Source organism: Bison bison, unplaced genomic scaffold (assembly GCF_000754665.1).
Source record: "Bison bison bison isolate TAMUID 2011002044 unplaced genomic scaffold, Bison_UMD1.0 scf7180017864057, whole genome shotgun sequence".
In the NCBI taxonomy this organism is placed as follows: domain Eukaryota; kingdom Metazoa; phylum Chordata; class Mammalia; order Artiodactyla; family Bovidae; genus Bison; species Bison bison.
Genome location: NW_011494629.1, coordinates 3,273,485 through 3,294,947, shown reverse-complemented (window position 1 = coordinate 3,294,947; position 21,463 = coordinate 3,273,485). Strand labels below are relative to the sequence as shown.

The 21,463-nt window shown below is 34.3% G+C and overlaps 2 protein-coding genes across 4 annotated transcripts in view; one reads left to right on the top strand and one right to left on the bottom strand.

Annotated features, from left to right (window-relative positions):
• Positions 1-21,463, top strand: part of CENPP (centromere protein P) — a 233,056-nt gene that overhangs the window by 58,910 nt on the left and 152,683 nt on the right. Inside the window, exon 5 of the mRNA XM_010835988.1 lies at positions 1,823-1,919. Within this exon, the coding sequence (XP_010834290.1) occupies positions 1,823-1,919 (97 nt within the window). The remainder of the gene's footprint in view (positions 1-1,822; positions 1,920-21,463) is intronic.
• OGN (osteoglycin) lies at positions 5,294-21,097 on the bottom strand. 3 transcript variants are annotated; one of them, XM_010835983.1, is made up of 8 exons: positions 20,890-21,054; positions 20,112-20,150; positions 19,624-19,872; positions 18,114-18,210; positions 11,281-11,439; positions 9,358-9,560; positions 7,187-7,282; positions 5,294-6,374 (listed from the first exon to the last, which is right to left on the bottom strand). In XM_010835983.1, exons 3-8 carry the CDS (start codon positions 19,795-19,797, stop codon positions 6,204-6,206), a joined length of 900 nt encoding a protein of 299 aa, XP_010834285.1. In that variant the 5' UTR covers positions 19,798-19,872; positions 20,112-20,150; positions 20,890-21,054; the 3' UTR covers positions 5,294-6,203. The 3 variants fall into 3 exon arrangements, with proteins under 3 accessions (XP_010834285.1, XP_010834283.1, XP_010834284.1); XM_010835981.1 differs by having other exon boundaries at positions 19,624-20,150; positions 20,890-21,097; XM_010835982.1 differs by lacking the exon at positions 20,890-21,054 and adding an exon at positions 20,549-20,646 and having other exon boundaries at positions 19,624-20,150.

Here is a 21,463-nt window from a genome sequence, read left to right as displayed (position 1 = left end):
TGAGAGTCCCTTGAACTGTAAGGAGATCCAGCCAGTCCTTTCTAAAGGAGATCCGTCCTGGGTGTTCATTGGAGGGACTGATATTGAAGCTGAAACTCCAATACTTTGGCCACCTCATGCGAAGAGTTGACTCATTGGAAAAGACTCTGATGCTGGGAGGGATTTGGGGCAGGAGGAGAAGGGGACGACAGAGGATGAGATGGCTGGATGCCATCACTGACTCGATGGACGTGAGTCTGAGTGACCTCCAGGAGTTGTTGATGGACAGGGAGGCCTGGCGTGCTGCGATTCATGGTGTCACGGAGAGTCAGACACGACTGAGCAACTGAACTGAATACAGTGGATGGTACATAGTACGACTTCAGCCTAAGGAATGAGTGAACAAATGAATTGGCACTGTCCTAGTCTCATCTCTGATATTTTCCTCTTCACTTGTCTCCTTCTACTCCTCACTGTAGCCATTCTGAATACCTTGCAGTTCTTTGAACACAGTGTTCTCTTAACAGGGACCAGTCTTTGTCTGTACACCTTTCCTGTGTGCTTCCCCAGTAATGGAAAGTAGTGTCGTGCCTTCTGTGTAGGCATTATTGTATAACTGAGTTCATGGGGTCACAAAGAGTCAGACATGACTGAGCGACTGAACTCTGCATAGAATTAGATAAACAGGGTGACAGTATATAACCTTGTCATACTCGTTTCCCAGTTTGAACCAGTTCATTGTTCCATGTCTGGTTCTAACTTGCTTCTTGACTTGCATCATGTTTCTCAGGAAACAGGTAAGGTGTTCTTGTATTACCATCTGTTTAAGAATTTTCCACAGTTTGTTGAAATCCACATAGTTAAAGGCTTTAGCATAGTCAATGAAGCAGAAGTAGATGTTTTTCTAGAATTCCTTTGCTTTCTCCGTGATCCAATGGATGTTGGCAGTTTGATCTCTGTTCCTCTGCCTTTTCTAAATCCAGCTTATACATCTGGAAGTTCTCAGTTCATGTACTGTTGAAGCCTAACTTGAAGGATTTTGAGCATTACCTGGCTTAGCACATAAAATGAGCACAATCTGTGCTCATAACTGTCCTCACCATACAACTACTGTACAGGAGTTTGAATATTCTTTGCCATTATGTCTCTTTGGGATTGGAATGAAAGCTGACCTATTCCAGTCCTGTGGCCACTGCTGAGTTTTCCATATTTGCTGGCATATTGAGTGCAGCACTTTTACAGCATCATCTTTTAGGATTTGAAATAGCTCAGCTGGAATTCCATCACCTTCACTAGCTTTGTTTGCAGTAATACTTCCTAAGGCCCACTTGACTTCACACCCCAAGATGTCTGGCTCTAGGTGAGTGACCACGCCATAGAGTTTTCGTGATTGTTAAGACTTTTTTTGTATATTTCTTACGTGTATCCTTGCCACCTCTTCTTAATCTCTTCTTCTTCTGTTAGGTTCTTATCATTTCTGTCCTTTTTTGTGCCCATCCTTGCATGAAATAATGACTAGGAACTAGTAACTAAGACCAGATATATTCTTTGTTATACCATGGATCATCAAATGAGGTATCAAGGAGGATGTGGCATTTGTGTGATGTCTTGAAAGATGGGTAGAATTTAAACATTTGAAAATGGAGAAAAGTGAATTCCAGTCTGAGAAATCACACAGGGGCACATACTCAAAAATGCAGAGTTTGGTATATACAAATATATCAAGCAAGTACTTTTCAAGCTTTAGTGTCAGGTCTGTAAAAAGCAATAATAAAATAAAGCCAGATTGGGGGGGGGTTCATTTAATGATATTTATTAATCATAGAACCTTGTATTTCTACAGAGCAGAAGAAAAAAGAGATCTGCTTATGTTTTTCCGAAGCCTACGCTTCTTTGTGGAGTGGTGTGACTATCGTAAGCGCACATTTAAACATTTCAAGGTAGAGTCTAAAGTCTTTCAATTTAAACATATATGGAAAGTGAAGCTGATGTCAATTCGGGGATTTAAGATAACATTCTTAAAGTTTTCAAACGATAGAAAATATTTTTATTGGCTTCTGGGATTTGCATTTGTTTGCAATAAATAGAGGAGGAATGCTTCTGTAGAAATCAGTGAACCATTTTCACTGAAAGAAAAATAATTATAGTCATATTTATTTTATAATATACATTTTGAAAAATTAATCTGTCAAGGATACTTGAAGTAAAATGCTAAATGCTAGTAAAGAATATGAGCTTAGAAGCCTTATAATGTCATAATGTAATCTTTACATTCTAAATCACTCTCTGTATTTAAGCTTCTTATTTATTGTATATTTCAAGTTTAAATATTGAGGTCTGATTCTTATAAAGTAATGCTTCTTAGGCCTAATGCAGATACATTCAAAGACATTTTTAAAACTCCCTGTTTTTGTTTGTCATAGCTAGAATTATGTTTGGCTACGTTGTAATCCTCTGACTCATGCTTAGCTGGATAGGATCAAATTACTGAGAGCAGGGATCCACACAGAAATCAGTTCTAAAAGAGTTCACATGAATAATATGGCAAGGTTCAGGTTTCCTCAAAATCCTGAGTCATGACTTTTGTCATGACTATTGTTTTTATGACTGGTACTAACACTCATTTATTTTGGATTCTTTCTTTAAATCATCGTCATCATCATTTGCATTTTATTTGGTTGAGCTAATCTGTCAAGCATAGGATTTTCTTTAGAACGAAGCATGCTGATTTCTGTACTGTACTGTGGTCCCTTGAGGAGTTCTCAGGATCATGTTGTTTACTTGCAGGTGCTCTTGAACAAGAACAGTTAAATAGCTCTTCTTCAGAATTGGTAAAATAGAGTAATAATTGAGGAGCATGCTGGCAGTTATGATAATAAATCATATCATATGGCCATTTACTTATACATTAGGATGAGCTGTGGGAAATGTGAGCACTGGTTCCATTTTCAAGCTGACTTTCCTTGACATGTTTTTAAGGCAAGTAGAGAAGTATAATTGGTGTGCTTTTCCTGTAGCAAATAAAGTGCTTATTTGAGCTGGTCTTTGCTGGTGACAAGGTTGTTAGAATGGAAAGAAACAGTCACATGGTTGTGCAGTCATCACCAGTGTTTATCTACAGAATGTTTTATTCATCCCAAACTGAAAACCTTGTCCCCATTAAACACTTAATTTGTCATTCCTCTGTCTCCCAGCTTCTGGGAACCATCATTCTATTTTCCATTTCTGTGAATTTGACTAAGTATCTTGTTCAAGCAGAATCATCAAATTTGTTCTTTTTGCCAGATTATTTCACTTAACATACTGTCCTCAAAATTTATTTATATTGTAGCATGTGTCAGAATTTCATTCCTTTTTAGCCCTGGATACTATTCTGTTATATGCACTTACCAAACTTTGTTTATTCGTTCATCTTTAATAGACACTTAATTGTTTTCACTTTTTGGCTATTGCAAATAGTCCTTCTCAAGTCATTGGTGTACAAATATCTATTCAAGTCTCAGTTTTAATTCTTTTAAGTATATATACCTGTGAGTGGAATTGCTGGATTGTATGGTAATTCTCTCTTTCAGCTTGCACCACTTTACATCCCCAACAGCAGGGCATGAGGCTTCCAATTTCTTCACATCCTTGCCAATATTCATTATTGTCTGGGTTTTTGTTTTGTTTTTACTTTTTTTTGTTTTTTGTAGCCAAACTGTTGGGTGTGAATTTCTATCTCTTTCTGGCTTTGATTTGCATTTCCTTCCCTAATGATTAGTGACCTTGAGTATCTTTTCATGTGCTAATTGTCCATTTGTATTTCTTCTTTGGAGCAATGTCTATTCAAGTTCTTTGTCCCTTTTTGCATCAGGTTTTTTGTTGTTGTTGAATTGTAGATATTTTTTTATATATTTACTTCATCAAATATGATTGGCACTTATTTTCTTCCATTCACTGAATTGTCTTTTCATTTTCTTGATAGTGTTCTCTGATGTATAGAAATTTTTAATTTTGAAGTCCAGTTTATCTATTTTTTTCTTTTTTGTCCTGTGCTTTTGGTGTCATATCCAGGAAATTGTTGCCAAATTCAGAGTCATACAGAATTTTCTCTTTATTTTTAGTAGGAGTTTTATAGATTAGCTCTTAAGTTTAGGTATTTAATTCAGTTTGAGTTAATTTTTGTGTATGTTGTAAGCCTGCAGTCCAACTTCATTCTTATACAAGTGAATATCCAGTTTTCCTAGCACCACTTGTTGAAGAGACTGTCTATTCCTAATTGAGTGGTCTTGATGCACTGAACTCCGGGAGTTGGTGATGGACAGGGAGGCCTGGCGTGCTGCGATTCATGGGGTTGCAAAGAGTCGGACACAACCGAGCGACTGATCTGATCTGATCTGATCTGATGCCTTTTTCAAAAATCATTTGATTGTACATGAAGTTTTGTTTCTGGTCTCACTATTCTATTCCATTGGTCTATATGTCTGTCCTTATGCCAGTATCACACTTTTAATTACGGTAGCGTTGTAGCTAAATTTTGAAATGAGGAAGTGTAGAATCCTCCAGTCTTGATCTTTCTTTCAAATTTCTTTTGACTATTTGGAATTCCTTGAGATTCCATATGAATTTTGGTGGGTTTTCCCAGTTCTTCAGAATATTACATTGAGATTTTGATAAGGATTATTTTGAATCTATGAATTGTTTTGGATAGTGTTGACATACTAACTTTTCCATCTTTCATTCATGAACACAAGCTGTCCTTCTATTTATGCGTATCTTCTTTAGTTTCAGGAATGTTTGTAGGTTAAAATACTTAAAATTTTAATCTTCTGTTTCTTTCATTATCAGTGTCAAAAATAAAGCATTATCTATTTAAGATAATGGAAATGAGCATATTTTTACTTTTATTATTTTATCATGAAATGAAAAAACACCAATAATATTTGTTCTGGAAAGAGGATAGAGACCAACTTGATTCTCATTTATAATTGATGTTGGAAACAATGTTGGTTATTTTTATATACGCCCTTCAGACTTTTATTTCTAAAGCAGTGATAATTTTATATGCAACCCCAAAGAAGTGTGGAAGTTAAGAATTTTGAATGGGATTTGGGCAAGAGGAAAGTAATTTCAGGAATTTCAGTCTTGCAGCAGTGCCATTATAAATCATCACCATTAGATTAGAGATTAATTCTTATCTTTAAACATATTAGTTAATCGTGGATCTTTAGAAAATGTTTCTGAGATGCTTTCTTATGAATATATGGCCTATATTCATGAACATGAATGTGAATGGGTGGTTGGGAAGGTGGTGTGCAATAGTAATGCCACAGAATTTGCTTTGTTTTCATATTTTATATTTGGATAAATTTATTGATAAGATTCATTCCTATAGTATAAAAAATATTTTGTAGGTATGTCATAACTGAAAGACTTAACAGTGGAGAACTTTATGGCTATATTCTGAGAAACAGAGTGGACTTTCAGTTTTTTTAATAAGCATACTGATTTTGATGTGCCTAGCTTCCTAAAATGTTTTGTGGTGGACTTAGAATGTTGATTATTTAGATTAAATAAATTTTCATACTACTTTACTAAAGCTTTTAATTGTGTAACCACAAAACAGAATAATTGAACATTACTATATTAGCTCTTTGTCAAGAGAGTAAAATTATGCTTTATTTGGAAAGTTTTGCTTAGGTATAAGACTATACCCTATTTCTCAGGCTAAGTAAAAATATAGTAGCTGCCTTAAAAGAAAGAAAACAGAGTTCCTACTTCATAATGAATAATGTATAAATCATAAAAGAAAGAAAAGTGAGAGATCCTTAGAAATATTCAGCTTTTCAAAGTCTTTGGAACATATGCCTTAAAAGCTTTAGGGATCCAGTGGAAGCCAGGAAAGACAGTTGAAAGTTTCTTGGACTTATCTTTTAACTTTGTAACACTTCTTAATTTTGGGTATTTATATAAAAACATACCTTTTAAGTGTTACTCTATTACGAACTACAGGGATTTTGTAATTCTGTTCAAATATTTTCACATTTCTGTTTTGAACTTAGAGATTCAATCTTACTTTTTACTTGTTGTTATATATAAGACTTTTTTTTAAACATTCTTGCTTAAAGCATAAGTTCCTTCAATAGTCAGATGCAAAATTAATATTAAATATTTATGCTCCTTTAGACATTGTTGAGACAGATTATAAGTATGTGTGTACTTTAGCTATGCTGCATTGATAGTGGTTAAATGTATGACCCTACAGGCAATCTTTTTAAGCAGATAAAACTGTTGGGATGTTTTCCCAGGATGACGGGGTTGCCCTCCAAGCGTATCTCTTCAATGCGGTCCCGAATATAACTGGTGTCATTAGCCTTGCAGAATGTATCATCTGTAATTGAAGTTATGTTGTTAAACTGGAAAACAAAAGGGAAAAATCATTTATAAACTCCAAATCATCCTTTTGTATGCTATGTAATGAGGTCTGGCAGAATATTTTATCTGTCGATAAAAAGTGATTTTTAAAATATGGTACATACTGTATATCTATCTTCATGGTAATAAAAAACCCTGTCTGAGCAATCTGAGCCTCCCTTTTTAATGTCTACAGTATTACTTTGAAAGAACAGACTACTTGCTTTTTCTAAGAATAAAACTCATGTATGTAACAAATTTCTGAGTACAAATAAGATTGTACTAGCTGGAAAATGTATCCTGTTGTATAGTGTCAACTCAAAATGGGTACTGTGTCCTTAAATGTACTTTAAAGAAGTAAAAAGAACAAATGAGAATTCTTGTGATGGTGAAAGACTACTTTTAGTCTCTTTTTATTCCCTCTTCACTTTTCTATTACCCTTGATGTTGGACAATAAAGTCAGCTGGGAAGTCTCCAAAAGCAAGTGTTTACTGCTATTTGGAGAAAGAAACATAAACCACGTCTTAGTGTCCCCTAACTTCAAATCCACATGTCAGATTAACTAGGAGATGCCAGGTACACACCTGGAGACAAGCCATCCTGTAAGAGCAGACCTCATACCTGGTGTTACTGATCCTTTGGCTTTGCTCTGAATAGAACTGTGGCTTCTGGGCAAGAGAGAGCATTTGACTAAATATTAATGCTTTTGATGGGCAACATTTACATATAAGTAAGTGAATTTCCTAATGAATTGTAAGATTGACCCATAGTAATTTGAATTAAAGTCTGATACTGTGAAAGGAGCAATCATACCTGAAGATGAATTACACGCAGACTTTCTGGTAAATTAAGAGGCACAGATTCCAAAGCATTGTGATCCAAGTAGAGGAAGGAGAGGTTATGCAGTTTCTGTAAGGAAAAGGTGCTTTTGCTTGAGTTGATACCTGAGATCAGTGCATTTTTTCACGACTCAAGCTATATACACATATATATAAATATACATATGTATAAAATACATAGATATAGTCATGTATCAATACTATTAGTCATTGGTATGGGAGTTTTTGATTTGGTGGGATTTTTAGTTTGCTGTTTTGGTTTTACAAGTAGTGTATTTCAGTCCTTTACAAAGGGCAATAGAACCCTAATGCATCCCCATGTCTGTCTACTCACCTCACATCTGAATACCCAGTCATAGCCAGCCTCAGCCCTCATGTCAATTTCTGGGGCTCTTTAAATTTGTCTTTGGAATAGGTGATGATATTAATGCTTATGCAGGATTGTATTTGGATCCTGGTACTGCTATAACTTCTCTTGAATCTCCAGAACTTTCCATTTCAGCTCCACTAACTTATAGTAGAATGAATATTCCTAAGAGATGTGTGTGCTTGTTAGTAAGGTATCTTCCAAAGCAATGTATTAAATACGTGGCTGGGTATGATTTTTCTTTTTACCCTGCTAAGGGGTCTACATTAGATTACTCTTCATAATCAGTAACCCATTATTGTGTATAATTCTGTAGTTTCAAGATATAGTTTCCCCTGACAGTAATGTTTTACCTTACTTTTGATATACATCCTATGGCAGAATTTGGATTCTATTTTTTTTTTTTTTAGAATTAATTTGTTGTTATTTTAATCCTTTCTTAAGCATCCTACATGTGTGCTTAGTCACTCAGTAATGTCCAACTCTGTGTGACCCATGGAACCCACCAGGCTCCTCTGTCCATGGGATTTTCCAGGCAAGAACAGTGGAGTGAGTTGCCATTTCTTACACCAGGAGATCTTCCTGAACCAGGGATCCAACCCAAGTCTCCTGCTTTGGTGGATAGATTCTTTACCACTGTACCACCTAGGAAGCCCTCTTAAGCATCCTACAACCCATTATATAAGAATCAAGCTCCTGTCTTCCCCAGTGGACCTCTTTACATGGATTAGAGTGACTTGATTTTACGTGGCTTTTGCAGCCTTGGGCATTAAGCAAAACTAGAAAATAGCTGACTTTATCATTTTGATGCCAATTTGTCATTAATCCCTTCTGTAATAAATGCGTAAAATAGTCAAATACTTCTTTTGTAAATGTTGACTGGCTCCTGTAGGTCTTTAACATACCAGTTATTCAAAGGTTTACCTGCTCAAATTGTGTATGTTCAAATTACAAGCATTTTTTTGTTTGTTTTTAAAGTAAGGCCAGTCTGAAAGTCCCCTAAGATTTCCTTAACTTCTGAGGAACTGTTAGAAATTGTCAAAAGGAGCTACAATCCTGTATTTTGAGCAAGGTCTTCTGTTGCTAACCAGTAGCATGATTATCTCAACCTTTCATCTGGGGTTTCTTCCAGGACTGGGAATGAGTACTTCAGATCTATGGAAGTCCTGGGCTGAGGTGATTACTTCTCTGTAGACTGCATTTTGAGACAACCTGGCTACCTAAATCAAAGTAAATCACCTTCCTTTTTTCCTGAGCATTTATTTTCTTGAATGATTAAATTAAGAAATATATTTAATTTTTACTACATACAGAATTTTGTATTAGGTGCCATCATGGAATTCAAAAGAATATTTCCCTACAGAATTCTATGGGCTAATACTTTAAAGTATTAGAAATAAAATTCAGTCTTTACAGCATGATTTTTCTGGTGTTTATGAATTACTAATACTGTAGGGAAGAAGAAACACAGGAAAACTTCCATTTTGAGGTTTTGGAGACTCTTGGTACCATGAGTCTTTGTCTATATAAATAAATATTTGCTGTGTGAACAAAGGAAAAAGATGTGACACCAGGTAGTCCCATGAAACCAAATAAAGTTATTTTAAGTGAGGTACAGGCATAAGCTAGACTTGAATAAGCCTAATAATATCACTATTTATTATGTAATAGTTTTAAAACAAAATTCTAGGCTATAGTTTATTCTTCTTTTATCATGTTATTATTGGCTGTATAACAATGATATTATATTGTGCTCAGTCATACTATAAAATACTTACTTTGAATGTATTTGCTTTGATTCCTCTACTCTTGATTTTGTTATATTTTGCATTAAATAAAGTAAGCTTGGGAGGGAGAACTGGAAGCTTCAGTAGTTGATTTTCAGCTAGTGTAAGTTCTTCTAACAGAGAAAGTTTTGAAAAAGTACCGTCTTCTATGTCTTCAATCAAATTTCCCGTAAAATCAAGTCGTCTTAAGTTAGCTTGAAGGAAAAATATACAAACAATACAGAAAAAATTTTTTTTAATACATGAAGTTAAATTCTTAATTGTGTGGACTGAGGAAAAGCATTTATTTAACAGGTAATTCAAATTTCTTTTATGTTTAGTGCTTTGCAGAACATGTACAATTAATAGCTCAGTAAGTTTTATTGAATGAATACTCAGCATGTACTCAGTGCTTGACACTGATGGCATTTCTCACTGGAGTTCTAGAATTTCAGGTTTGGAAGGGAACTTTAAGTTAATAGAGTCCTTCCATCCTTTTTTGTTTGAATTCTGAGTATGCTCAAGTAATATGAAAGAAATTCTTTGTTGCAAATTATGGAAGGCAAGCATTATGTTTGATTGAATAGAATCATGTAAATATTTGTGAATTTCTTGCCATCCTGTTGCATTGTGATTATGGGTTTGTTTTGTTTGCATTAGTTGCTCAGTTGTGTCTGACTCTTTGCAACTCTATAAACTGTAGCCCACCAGGTTCCTCTCCTCTGTCCCTGGCATCCTGTCCAGGCAAGAATACTGGAATGGGTTGCCATTCCCTTCTCCAGGGGATCTTCCTGACCCAGAGATTGAACTCAGGTCCTCCTACGTTGCAGGCAGATACTTTACCATCTTAGCCACCAGGGAAGCCCCTGTGATTGTGGGTATATTATCTTAATCTCTCCATGCCTTATTGCTTAAAAACAACAAAGGCAAAAATGTTCCCTATTTTGTTAATGTGGTACATACTGAGAGAGAAATTCAATATGTGTGTATGTATGCATCACTTTTGTTCTGTCTGGGATGATAAGGAGATATGGTCACTTCTCACTATTTAAGGTAGTCATCTATAAAGTCGACACAAATGCTGAATTAGTGAATATGGAACCATTGCTCCTAGGGAATATACGGATTCGAGCCTTTCATCACACATTTTCATCAGCCAATCAGAAAATTGTATGTGTGTTTCTTTTTTAAAGGCATCTTAAGCACTGTAACTCACTGTAACTCACTTAAATGAAGACTACTTAACACGTATTTTCTCTGGAAGGCACATCACAGCCTTCTTGCAGTTAGAAATAATATACAGCACTTCAACACTATATTTAGGGAGTGTTTCAAACAGCAAAAAAAAAAAGCCAAAAAATGAAAAGTGAAAAATATTGCACTAAGTAGGCTGTAAACGAGGTACTTGTTTAAAGCTGAAATAAAAGACAAAAAAAGCATCTTGTTCTACCTCACCTGGATGACTCAAATTTTTTGCCACAGGCATGTGCCTGTGAATAACCCTGAAAGTGCCAGAAGTATTTATTTTGGGGTTACAAATAAATTTATAAAGTAGGTGAGTTTGAAAACATAAAATCCACAAATAATGAGAAACAACTGCATTCAGTCAGTTGGAACTACCAGTGACAGCATGAATTCAGGATGGTTAATCTCGTCAGTGTGTAGTGGAGCCAGTGTGCATTTCTTGGTATCATTTTCTTCAGAAGCCCTCGACAAAATTGGAATATAGGAAACTTTTCTGGAATGAGTGATCCAGGACTTGGACTTGACTGCAGAAGTAGTTGCTGTGTGTGGTGCTCATAGCAACACCCTCCTGGCAGGATACTTAAAATACCCCAACAGTGACTATCCTACGTGTGACCTAGAAACTTGTGTTTATATGAGTTAAATAACTAACATGAGTTAACACTAATATTTTATTTAAAATTAGCTTACGTATGTCTGCAAAATCTTTGGCGGTCAGCTTTTTAATTTTGTTGAATCGTGCATAAAGATAGGCTGATTCCTTTGGCAAAGGTGGTACGGCATCAATGTCAACTTCTTCACAGTATACAGAGCCACTTAAACAAACACATAGCAGGCATGTGGGCATTTCTGAATTGGGAAACAAAATCATAAAAATCAATAATTTAAAAATATCTGACCTCTAGTATTAAAATTCTTGCTATCATGAATGTTATTACTAATTCGAAAAGATACTTTACACAATTATAGATGATAACAGGAAAGATGTTATGGCCATATTAGCTAGTGATCTATATGGTATCTGGTAACTCAGCATAATTTTATTTTAAATTCTGTAATACACAATCTCTTTTACTGTCTGTTTTGGCAATGATCATTTATTTAATTGCTGAATTGATTGACAGTTACATTTCTTCATTTGCATATCAAAAAATCATAAAGCTGGACTTAAGGTAAGCACAAGCTTGATTTATCACTTGGGGTAGTGCAAACACATTTCTAATGAGTTTGTTGTTCAGTTGCTAAGTCATGTCCTCCTCTTTGCAACCCCATGCACTGCAGCACACCAGGCTCCCGTCTCCTTCACTGGCTCCCGTAGTTTGCTCAAATTCATGTCCATTGAGTTGGTGATCCTATCTAACCATCTCATCCTCTGCCACCCCCTTCTCCTTTTGCCTTCAATTTTTCCCTGCATGAAAATCTTTTCCAGTGAGTCAACTCTTCGCATTAGGTGGCCAAAGTATTAGAGGTTCAGCCTCAGCATCAGTCCTTCCAATGAAACTAATTAGTGAAAGTATGAACTTGGAATCATAGAGAATGTTGAATTTTAGCTTCGTAATAATCTCCTCCAATCTCCCTTAAACTTAGATTCAAGTAAAAGTCATTTCCAGCAACAACAACAGCAACAAAAATTTGGAGTCATTGTGAGCACTTTTAGAATTCCATTGCACCCTGCATCATTTTTTTTAATTTAAATTTATTTATTTTAATTAGAGGCCTGTATCATTTATTGTACTTACTTGTCATGCCTTCATCCTAGAAGAGTTCCTTAGTCTTTGTTTTTTATATCTTTTTACTGTTTTGGAAATTTTTGAATTTTTTAAAAATTTATTTTCAGGGCATTTATTTTGCAGAATGTCTTTCAACTGGGGTTTATAAAAAAGGTTCCTCATTTTGGGCAGGAATACTACAGAAATAATGTTTCATCCTCTGTGTCATGTATCTGTCTCATTCCTTACAATGCTGTCTTGGGTAACTTAGTTCAGTTGGTGTCTGCCATGGTTCTCACCCTGTAAAATTACTGTTTTTCGCTTTGTAATGAGTGTGTACCTTCTAGAGAAGTACTTTGAGATTCTAAACATCAGGTTTGTTATCAAACTTTCATGTTTTAAAACTCTAGTTTTCATCTGTTGAGTCTTACTTGAATCATTTATCACTGGGATAGTTGCCAAATAATAATTTTTCTGATTCCATCATTTCTTCTATATTTGTTAGTTCACATTCTGATATGGGGTGGAATGTTCCCTCCTTATTTATTTTTGTCGGTATGAACTTATGAATTCCTTATCCCATGGGTCATATGTTACTGTCATATTTATTTTGATAATCAAATTGTCCCAGATTAGTCGACGAGAACTCCTAAACTCTGTTTTATCATCCCATAGCCTTTTTGTGATTCAATGTTATACAATGAGTTGCACATATTTAACTTGTAAGATTTATAAGTTGGATGTCCATCACCACAATCAAGATAATTAACATATCCATCACTCCAAAAGTTTCCTCATGCTCTTTGGTAATTATCTCTCCCTCACAGTAACCACTAATATCCTTTCTGTCATTAGCTTAATATGTTAATATTATGAATATATTAAGGACCAGAAACTTAATATATTATGCAGTATATACTCTTTTGTCTGGCTTCTTTAACTCTGCATAATTATTTTGAGGGTCATCTATTTTTGCATTATCAGTAATTCATTTCTATTTATTATTGAGTTCAGTCCAATTTATTCCATTCTGTCAGTAGACACAGTTTATACAGTCATCTCTTACATATATTTGGGTTGTTTCCAGTTTGCAGCTATTTCAAAGAGAGCTGCTATGAACATTAATGTATGGACTTATCGCTTTCATTTCTCTTCTATAAATACCTAAGCATAGAATGGCTGTGTCTTATTATACATATATATTTTACGTTTTGGAAAAAGTCCTACTAAACTGTTTTCCAAAGTCATTGTGCCATTTTAAATTCTCGTTAGCAGTGCATATAAGTTCCAATTGCTCCGCATTCTTTCCAACATTTGGTATGTGTGGTTGGACTTTTTGATTTTAGCCTTTCAAGTAAGATGTGTTGTGGTATCTCATGTTTGAATTTACATTTTCCTAATGACTAATGTGCTGAGCATCTTTTTATATACTTATTTGCCATCCACATGTTTTTGTGTGTGTGGAGAAGTGTCTACTCATGTCTTTTGCCTGCTTTTTAAACGGGTTTTGCATTATTAATTTTGAATTATATATATTATATAGATATAAGTCATTTGTCAGAATATGTTTTGGAGAAAATGTTTTCTCCAGTTTCTGGCTTTTTTTTTTTTTAATTTTCTAATCAATGTCTCTTAAAGAGCAAACATTTTTTATTTTAATGAATAATAATTGATTCCCTTATAGTTCATGCTTTTTGTGCTGGATTTAAGAAATCTTTGCCAACCACCAAGTTTTATCCTGTTTTCTTTTAAAAGTTGTATAGTAAGTCTTGATATTAGGTAGTGTAAATTCTCCAAATTTATTCTTCTTTAATGTTATGTTTCTTCTAGGTTCTTTTGATTTTTATATAAATTTTAAACTCAGCTTGTTAATTTCTTAAAGCCTGCTAGAATTTTAATTGGGACTGCATTGAATCTACAGACGAATTTGGGGAAAATAGACATTTTAATGATACTGAGTTTTCTGGTCCTTGAATACAATGTATCTCTATCTATATATTTAGGTCTTTTTAAATATCTCTTACCATTATTGTCTGGATTTTAGTGAATAAATCTTATACATCTGTCATACATTTATACATATATTTTTTTTATATTTTGATTAAAAAATTAAATGTCTCTACTATTCTTTGAGAGCTTACTTATTTTCTGGCATGCTGAGATGTCCCATACCAATCCTTGCCCTTTCCCTGCCCCAGGTCTGAAATCAGCTATTACTTTAAGAAGTACCAGTCCATTTCAGTGGAGAATGGTATTTAGAAACCAAGATTTGGGTGTGCATGTGCTCATTGCTACTGGGATCTCATTGTTCCTAGGATCTTTCAGCAAAGAGGACTAGGAAATATATTTATTTTTATTTTGCTCTCTTTTCATATATAATACAGAGAAGGAAATGGCAACCCACTCTAGTGTTCTTGCCTAGAGAATCCCGTGGACAGAGGAGCCTGGTGGGCTGTTGTCCATAGGGTTGCACAGAGTCGGACACGACTGAAGCGAGTTAGCATGCATGCATGCATTGGGGAAGGAAATGGCAACCCACTCCAGTATTCTTGCCTGGAGAATCCCAGGGACAGAGGAGCCTGGTGGGCTGCCATCTATGGGGTCGCACAGAGTGGGACATGACTGAAGCAACTTAGCAGCAGTATGTATAATACATACATACACATGTATATGTTTTTATACATGGACACACTACACATGGACACACATGTAAACATATATAATATATATGTACCATATGCTCATATAAAACCATAAACATATCATATGCATATATGCACATACATACTCATACAGGGAAGCAAACATGTTTATATCTTTTTCTGTATATCTGTATACAAACCAGTAGTTGATGCTGATACCTTTCATTCCAGTCCATTCCACTCCATTTCCATAGTGTTCCTTCTAGCCTTCCCCCTGAACATATCTTTTAACACCCTTCTCTGATTATGAGAGACCTGATTCTCCTGATCCACTTTGTATTTACTTTACTCAATCCTAGAACACATGTTAAGTAGTTTCATTATTGTTAACCTATAACACTATGGAAAACAAACCTACTCATTGGAATTTTAGTATTTGTCTACTGAAAGTATACATCAAAATACTGAGTTACTTCAGTTAGATTTCCCTTCCTGTAATGTGTTATGTTGCTCATTTGAAATACAATTAAGTTTGTATTTTTCTGTTTGTTTGTCAGTTTGGGTTCTTTTTATCTTATCCTTGTTGATTTTATTTATGAATGTACTATATTTATTTGCTTATGTGAATATAATGTTCTAAAATCAGATATGCACAAAAAGTGTGCTCAGAGAAGTTCTGCCACCTTTTCCCTGTACCTATAGTTCCCGTCTCCCCCTCCTTCCACCCCTAGTCCATCTGTAACCCATAGGTAACTAGTCTCAGCTTAATTGCCCTTCTTGAATTTCTTTCACACAAGTGTATCTTCTCTTATATCCCTTTCATTTTTAGAAGAGACAGCATACTGTAGATACTCTTTTGCACTTTGGTTTTTTTCACATAATCTCTTCTAGAAATCAATCCATATTCGTTATATAAATCTTCCTCATTCATTTTTACCACTGCATAGCATTCCGTAGGTAGATGTACCATACTTTATTCAACCACTCTTCAATTTATGGATAATTAGATTGTTTCCAATATTTTGCGCTTGCAAGCAATCCTTCAGAGATTTTGCATATGTATTTTCTTACTTTTGAAGGTATATCTTTAGGATAAATTCCTAGAGGTCAGTTGCTAGGTCACAAAGTAAATGCATATTAGGTTTCATCAAATATTACCAAATTCCTCTCTGTTCTACCAATTTGCATTACTATCAGCAACATATGTCAGTGTCTGATACCACGCAGGTTTTGCCAGTGGAATATATTAATATATTGTCACACTTGTGTCAGATAAGTTAAAAAATTTTATCTCAATTTAAATTTCCATGTGAGATTGAACACCTTTTATGTGTGTAAGGGTCATTTTTATGTCATTTTGTGAATTGTCTGTTCATACCTTTTGCCCATTTTACCCATGGATTTTTTATCAGTTTCTTTTTCCTGGATTTTTACTTGTTCTTTATAAATTAGAGATATTAACTCCTTACAGTGCTGTATATTGAAAATATTTTTCTCAGTTTTAAGCTGTCTTCAGCTTCATTTATGATGATTTTTGCCATGCAAATGTTTTTCATTTATGGAGTCAAACTTACTGGTCTTTTCTATTATCATCTCTGGATTTTGAGACATCCCACAGTCAGGTAATCTTCTACTATTTAAATGGTTTCACTTTTTACATTTAGACCCTAATTTATTTGAAGTTTATTTTTCTGTATAAGAGGGATATAATTGTATCCCTTTTCAAGGTTGTCCCAGACTCAGTTTTTAAAAACATCATCTTTGGGACTTCCCTGGTGGTCCAGTGGTTAAGAATCCATCTGCCAATGCAGGGGACATGGGTTCGATCCCTGGTCTGGGATGATGCCACATGGCAGGGAGCAACTAAGCTCCTGAGCCACAGCTCCTGAGCCCACATGCTACACCTATCGAAGCCTGAGCACCTAGAGCCTGTGCACTGCAGCAAAGGGTAGCCCCATCTGCAACTAGAGAAAACTCACGGACAGCAATGAAGACCCAGAGCAGCCATACATAAATAAATAAATATTTTTTTAAAATAAAAACATCATCTTTGCTTCAGTGATTAAAGATGGTCCCTTTGTTATTTACTAAATTTCTATATGTATTTCTTTCTGTCTGTGGACATTCATTCATGTACCAGTATTATACTTATTTTAAGTTTGGAGGCTTTAAAGTATGTTCTGATAGGTGATTTCATGCAGATCTGATTTTCCATCTGAACTTGAGGATCAACCTTACCCAACTCTTTAAAGAAGTTTATTGTTACATATTTAGGGAGAACTACCATCTTTGTAATATTAAATCATCCTATCCACGAGCAAGAAATGTCTTTTAATTTCTTCTAGTCTATTTTCACTATGATGCTTTTCAAATTTCTTGAGATATATTTTCTGTTTTGTTTCATTTTAATTTTATTGTAGCACTATAGAAATTAGTGTGTGGTTTTTTTTTCATATTGTCACGTGAAATAATGGTCTGTGAGAGAGCAATAATAAACCAAATAGAAACTAATAAGTAGTACTTTGTAATTTGTTATTGTATAAGTTTTCTATTGTTTTAATTGAAACATACATTATAATTACGTATATAACCATTTCTCCTGTGAATTTCTTAAAAGCAAAAATAATATTTTATTTACTTTATCCTCAGACTACGTGTGAAAGTGAAAGTGAAGTCGCTCAGTCATGTCCGACTCTTTGCAACCCCATGGACTATAGAGTACATGGAATTCTCCAGGCCAGAATACTGGACTGGGTAGCCAGTCCCTTCTCCAGGGGATCTTCCCAACCCAGGGATTGAATCCAGGTCTCCTACATTGCAGGCAGATTCTTTACCAGCTGAGCCACCAGGGATTTGCAACTAATTGGAATTTAACAAGTATTTCTTGAATTGATTTTATATAGATAGAAGCACACACTTTACAGAGGCTAAACCCAAACTGAACTTTGGTTGTTCTTGAATGTTCCTATTCCATGTTTTTCACTCATAACGTGGAATGGCAAATGGTGAAAATTCACAATATACCTGTTTGACTTTATCATTGGAGATAAAATTCCACTGTTTGGATTTACTGTATCCTGATGCAGTTTTGAACTATAGCAGATAAAGTTCCATTGTAAGCTACTTTTTAAAGCTCCTTTTAAAAATAGGATAATAGAGTATTCATACTTACCATCATTTTCTTTCTTGGGGGGTAATGGCGTTATATTCTCATCTTTTTGTAATTGAAAACTTTTCTCATCGGGTACTATTATCATAGTTTCTTTTTCCTATTGGAAAAATAAACGTTTATTTACAATTATTTACAATTTGGTAATTTTGGTATTATTTACAATTTGGACTGTAAAACTGAGGGATTACAGACAGCATTCTCCCATAAATGTTCTGGTTGAACAGTCCTTCCACTCTCCATTTGTCTATTAAGTGCTGTTGAATTCTGCTCCACTTCACAAATATCTTGGTCCCTGTGTTTAGAGAGACTCCTAAAGCAATGTAAAGAGAAGAAGCATAGAACTTTTTTACTTACTACTTTTTAGGGACCAGGAGATTTTGAAAGTATTCTTTAAACTGATTGATAAGATTGAAATCAGCCATGTGAGCCGACAGCTTGTTATAATAGGCCTTTTTTTTTTTTTCTAAGCACCTGGGAAGCATGACTATTTATACATATATTATTAATATATGCATATATGATAATAATAATACTAGGATATTAGCCAACTTCATTGAAAGAAATTGTAGTATTAACATTTGCTCATCTGTACTGAAAAAAAAGAATCTATTATAACTGTTCACTCTTAAAATACTTATCATCTTATTTATAGTAGAGAACTTTTGAAGGAATCAACATTGTTAAGTATTTGGCTGCATCTCTTATTTTCCATTTTGCGTGTGTGTGTGAGAGAGACACGTACAGACACACTGTAGGAAGGCAGCAGATCCTTATGTGCTGTATTAACTTTTTCTTTATCCAGTATTCATTTCTGTGTTCCAGTAAAACCACAAGTAATTACTTAGTCCCTGTGCAAGCAGAATATGAAAAATGTGGTAGGAAAGTCATCTCTGTAGACAATGACAGTGACAGTTACTTGGTAAAATGATAGAGCCTAAGTTGTTGAAATTGATTGAAAATCATGCTGCATATTAGTAGTTTTAATTTTTTGATACTGTGTAGTTGACATACGTGAATTATTATGAAATCCTGTAGATACAAAATAAGCAGTACTCTTCTATTTATGTACTTGAACTACTTCTTCCTAAAATAATAAACCTTAAACTGGTAATCCATCTTTATTTCTCCTAATACACATTTCTCCTGTTTTATTTTAATATGCAAATAAAAGGCACTATGTATTGTGACTTAAATGTAAATCTCTGCTGATAAGAGATCATCTTTAAATTGAATTTTCCTTAAATTGTATATTTCAAATTTTAGTTTTCCTTAAATTTTATGTTTTGGTTGTTACAGATACCATTTGGTTATCACAGAGTCTATTTATTAATTTGGGAAGCATGCATACTTTAAAAATATAATTTAGGGACAGTTATTTTGAATTGTTTTGAATCATTTCAAGTGCTTTTCCTTTCCTCTTACCTTATCAGACACATTCAGAAAAAAACAAAAACATGCATTTAAATGGGTGACTATTTTATAAATTAAATTTAGAGTAGAAATAAAATACCTTAGTACTTTTTCCATCCAGGTATTTATCCTCATAATCTTGGCTAAAAAAGGTTTCTTCAAGATTATCTGTTCCATAATCATAGATAATGCGTGAATCCTGCTGAGATGGTGGTGCTGGCTTTATCAGAGGCACAAACAGGAACAGGAGAAGTGTAGATTGCAGAGTCTTCATTTTAATAGAAATTAAGGTGACTGAAAACTAATAAGCTAGTGGCCTGCTGACTGTGGGACAATACTCTCTTTTTCCCTGGAAATAAAAATGCAGACCATCGAAGCAATATTTAAAAGCTTAGAGGACTTTTTGGCAGGGTATACGCAGCAGGGGCCAGCGAACAGTATTTAACCCTTTGTGATCTTTAATTAGATGCTAAAAGTTTTTATGTATCAGTGATATTCTGAAAAATAGTTTCAGAAAATGGTTTTAGTTCTTTTTCTATCAAAAATCCAAGCAACGTTGATAATTTCAGTTTTTTAATAATTAGGTACCTTGAACAAAGGTATGCAATTGAAGTCTTCTTAGAATACCTGTAATATAAACAGTTAAAATGAAGACCCATGATCCTGTCTCATGTGAGTTAAAAATATCATATTTCAGCTTTGCTACTTTATAAGAACTCCTGATTTGTATTGGTATGAGCAGAAACAAGTTCCAGGAACAGTTTTAAAACTTAAACTTTAAATTTAACATTATGAAAAATAGTCATTAACACTTACTTTTAGGTGATACAGAATATTGAAAAAGCCATGATTTCAAATTCCTCAGTTTCATAATTTCCATAGATATCATTATTTTTAGGTAATAGCGTTTCTTTTAAAATTTAAGGTATGAAAAATGCAAAAATAGTATTGCAGACTAGAAAACTAATAGAACTTTAATCAAAGATTTCAAGAGAATGAAATGGGAAAGATTCTTTTAGGCTCACCACTGGATTTTATCTGGTGGTACACATTTTCTGCTTTTTCTTAAGTAACTTCAGACAGAATCACTCAGAATTGCTGGTGCTGCATTTTAGATACTAGTTTGTCAAAAAAGTCAGTGGTTGAAATTAAGCATAACATGGTTTTGTGACTTTTGCAGCACGCTGTTCTTGCCTGCATGGACATTCAAGTTATGCGGTGATATACTTAAGTGCTTGTTAAAAAATAGTTATCCGAGGTAACTGAGACTTAAAAAGATTTAAGATTGCCTTTATATTTACTAAGATTGTTATATGTCACATTTTAACAAACAATATTTAAAATAATATGTGAGAAAAGAGCCTACCGTTGTAGCTGTTTTGAAGTTTTTTGTGGTTTTCCTCAATAGATGGTCATGGCTTGCATTAGCCCCAAGTGGGAGGGTGAATGAGAAAAGCTGTGGAGTGATTTCAAACTGTTGAGTAGAATTTCAGGGCCCAACAGCTTTAAAAGCAGTTTCCATGTGGTAGAGATCTTTGCCAACATTCTTTCTGCAGGGTGAAATGTAGTGTGTTGTACTAGAGAACTAAAATATTTGTAACTGCTGTACTCAGATTGCTTCCACTGATTATCATAAACTTCTGTTATTTTTTACCTTGTGTAATAAATACTCATAGCACAAATTATTTTTTAGTTTAGTCATTTGAGGCCCACTTCCCCCTTTATTTTGTTATATGTAACAAAAACTCAACTGTCAGAATCAGCTTTTTAAATATAAATGTTACAATTCGGGATTTGATAGTAAAATATGTTTTTGTTTGCTGAATGAAGAAAATAGTATTAATTACCTTAATATTATTTTTTTTGAAGTTGAAGTGGTATCTAGATAACTAGGTGAACATCTTTAAAGATTAATTTTATCACTGGTACTTTTAGCAATC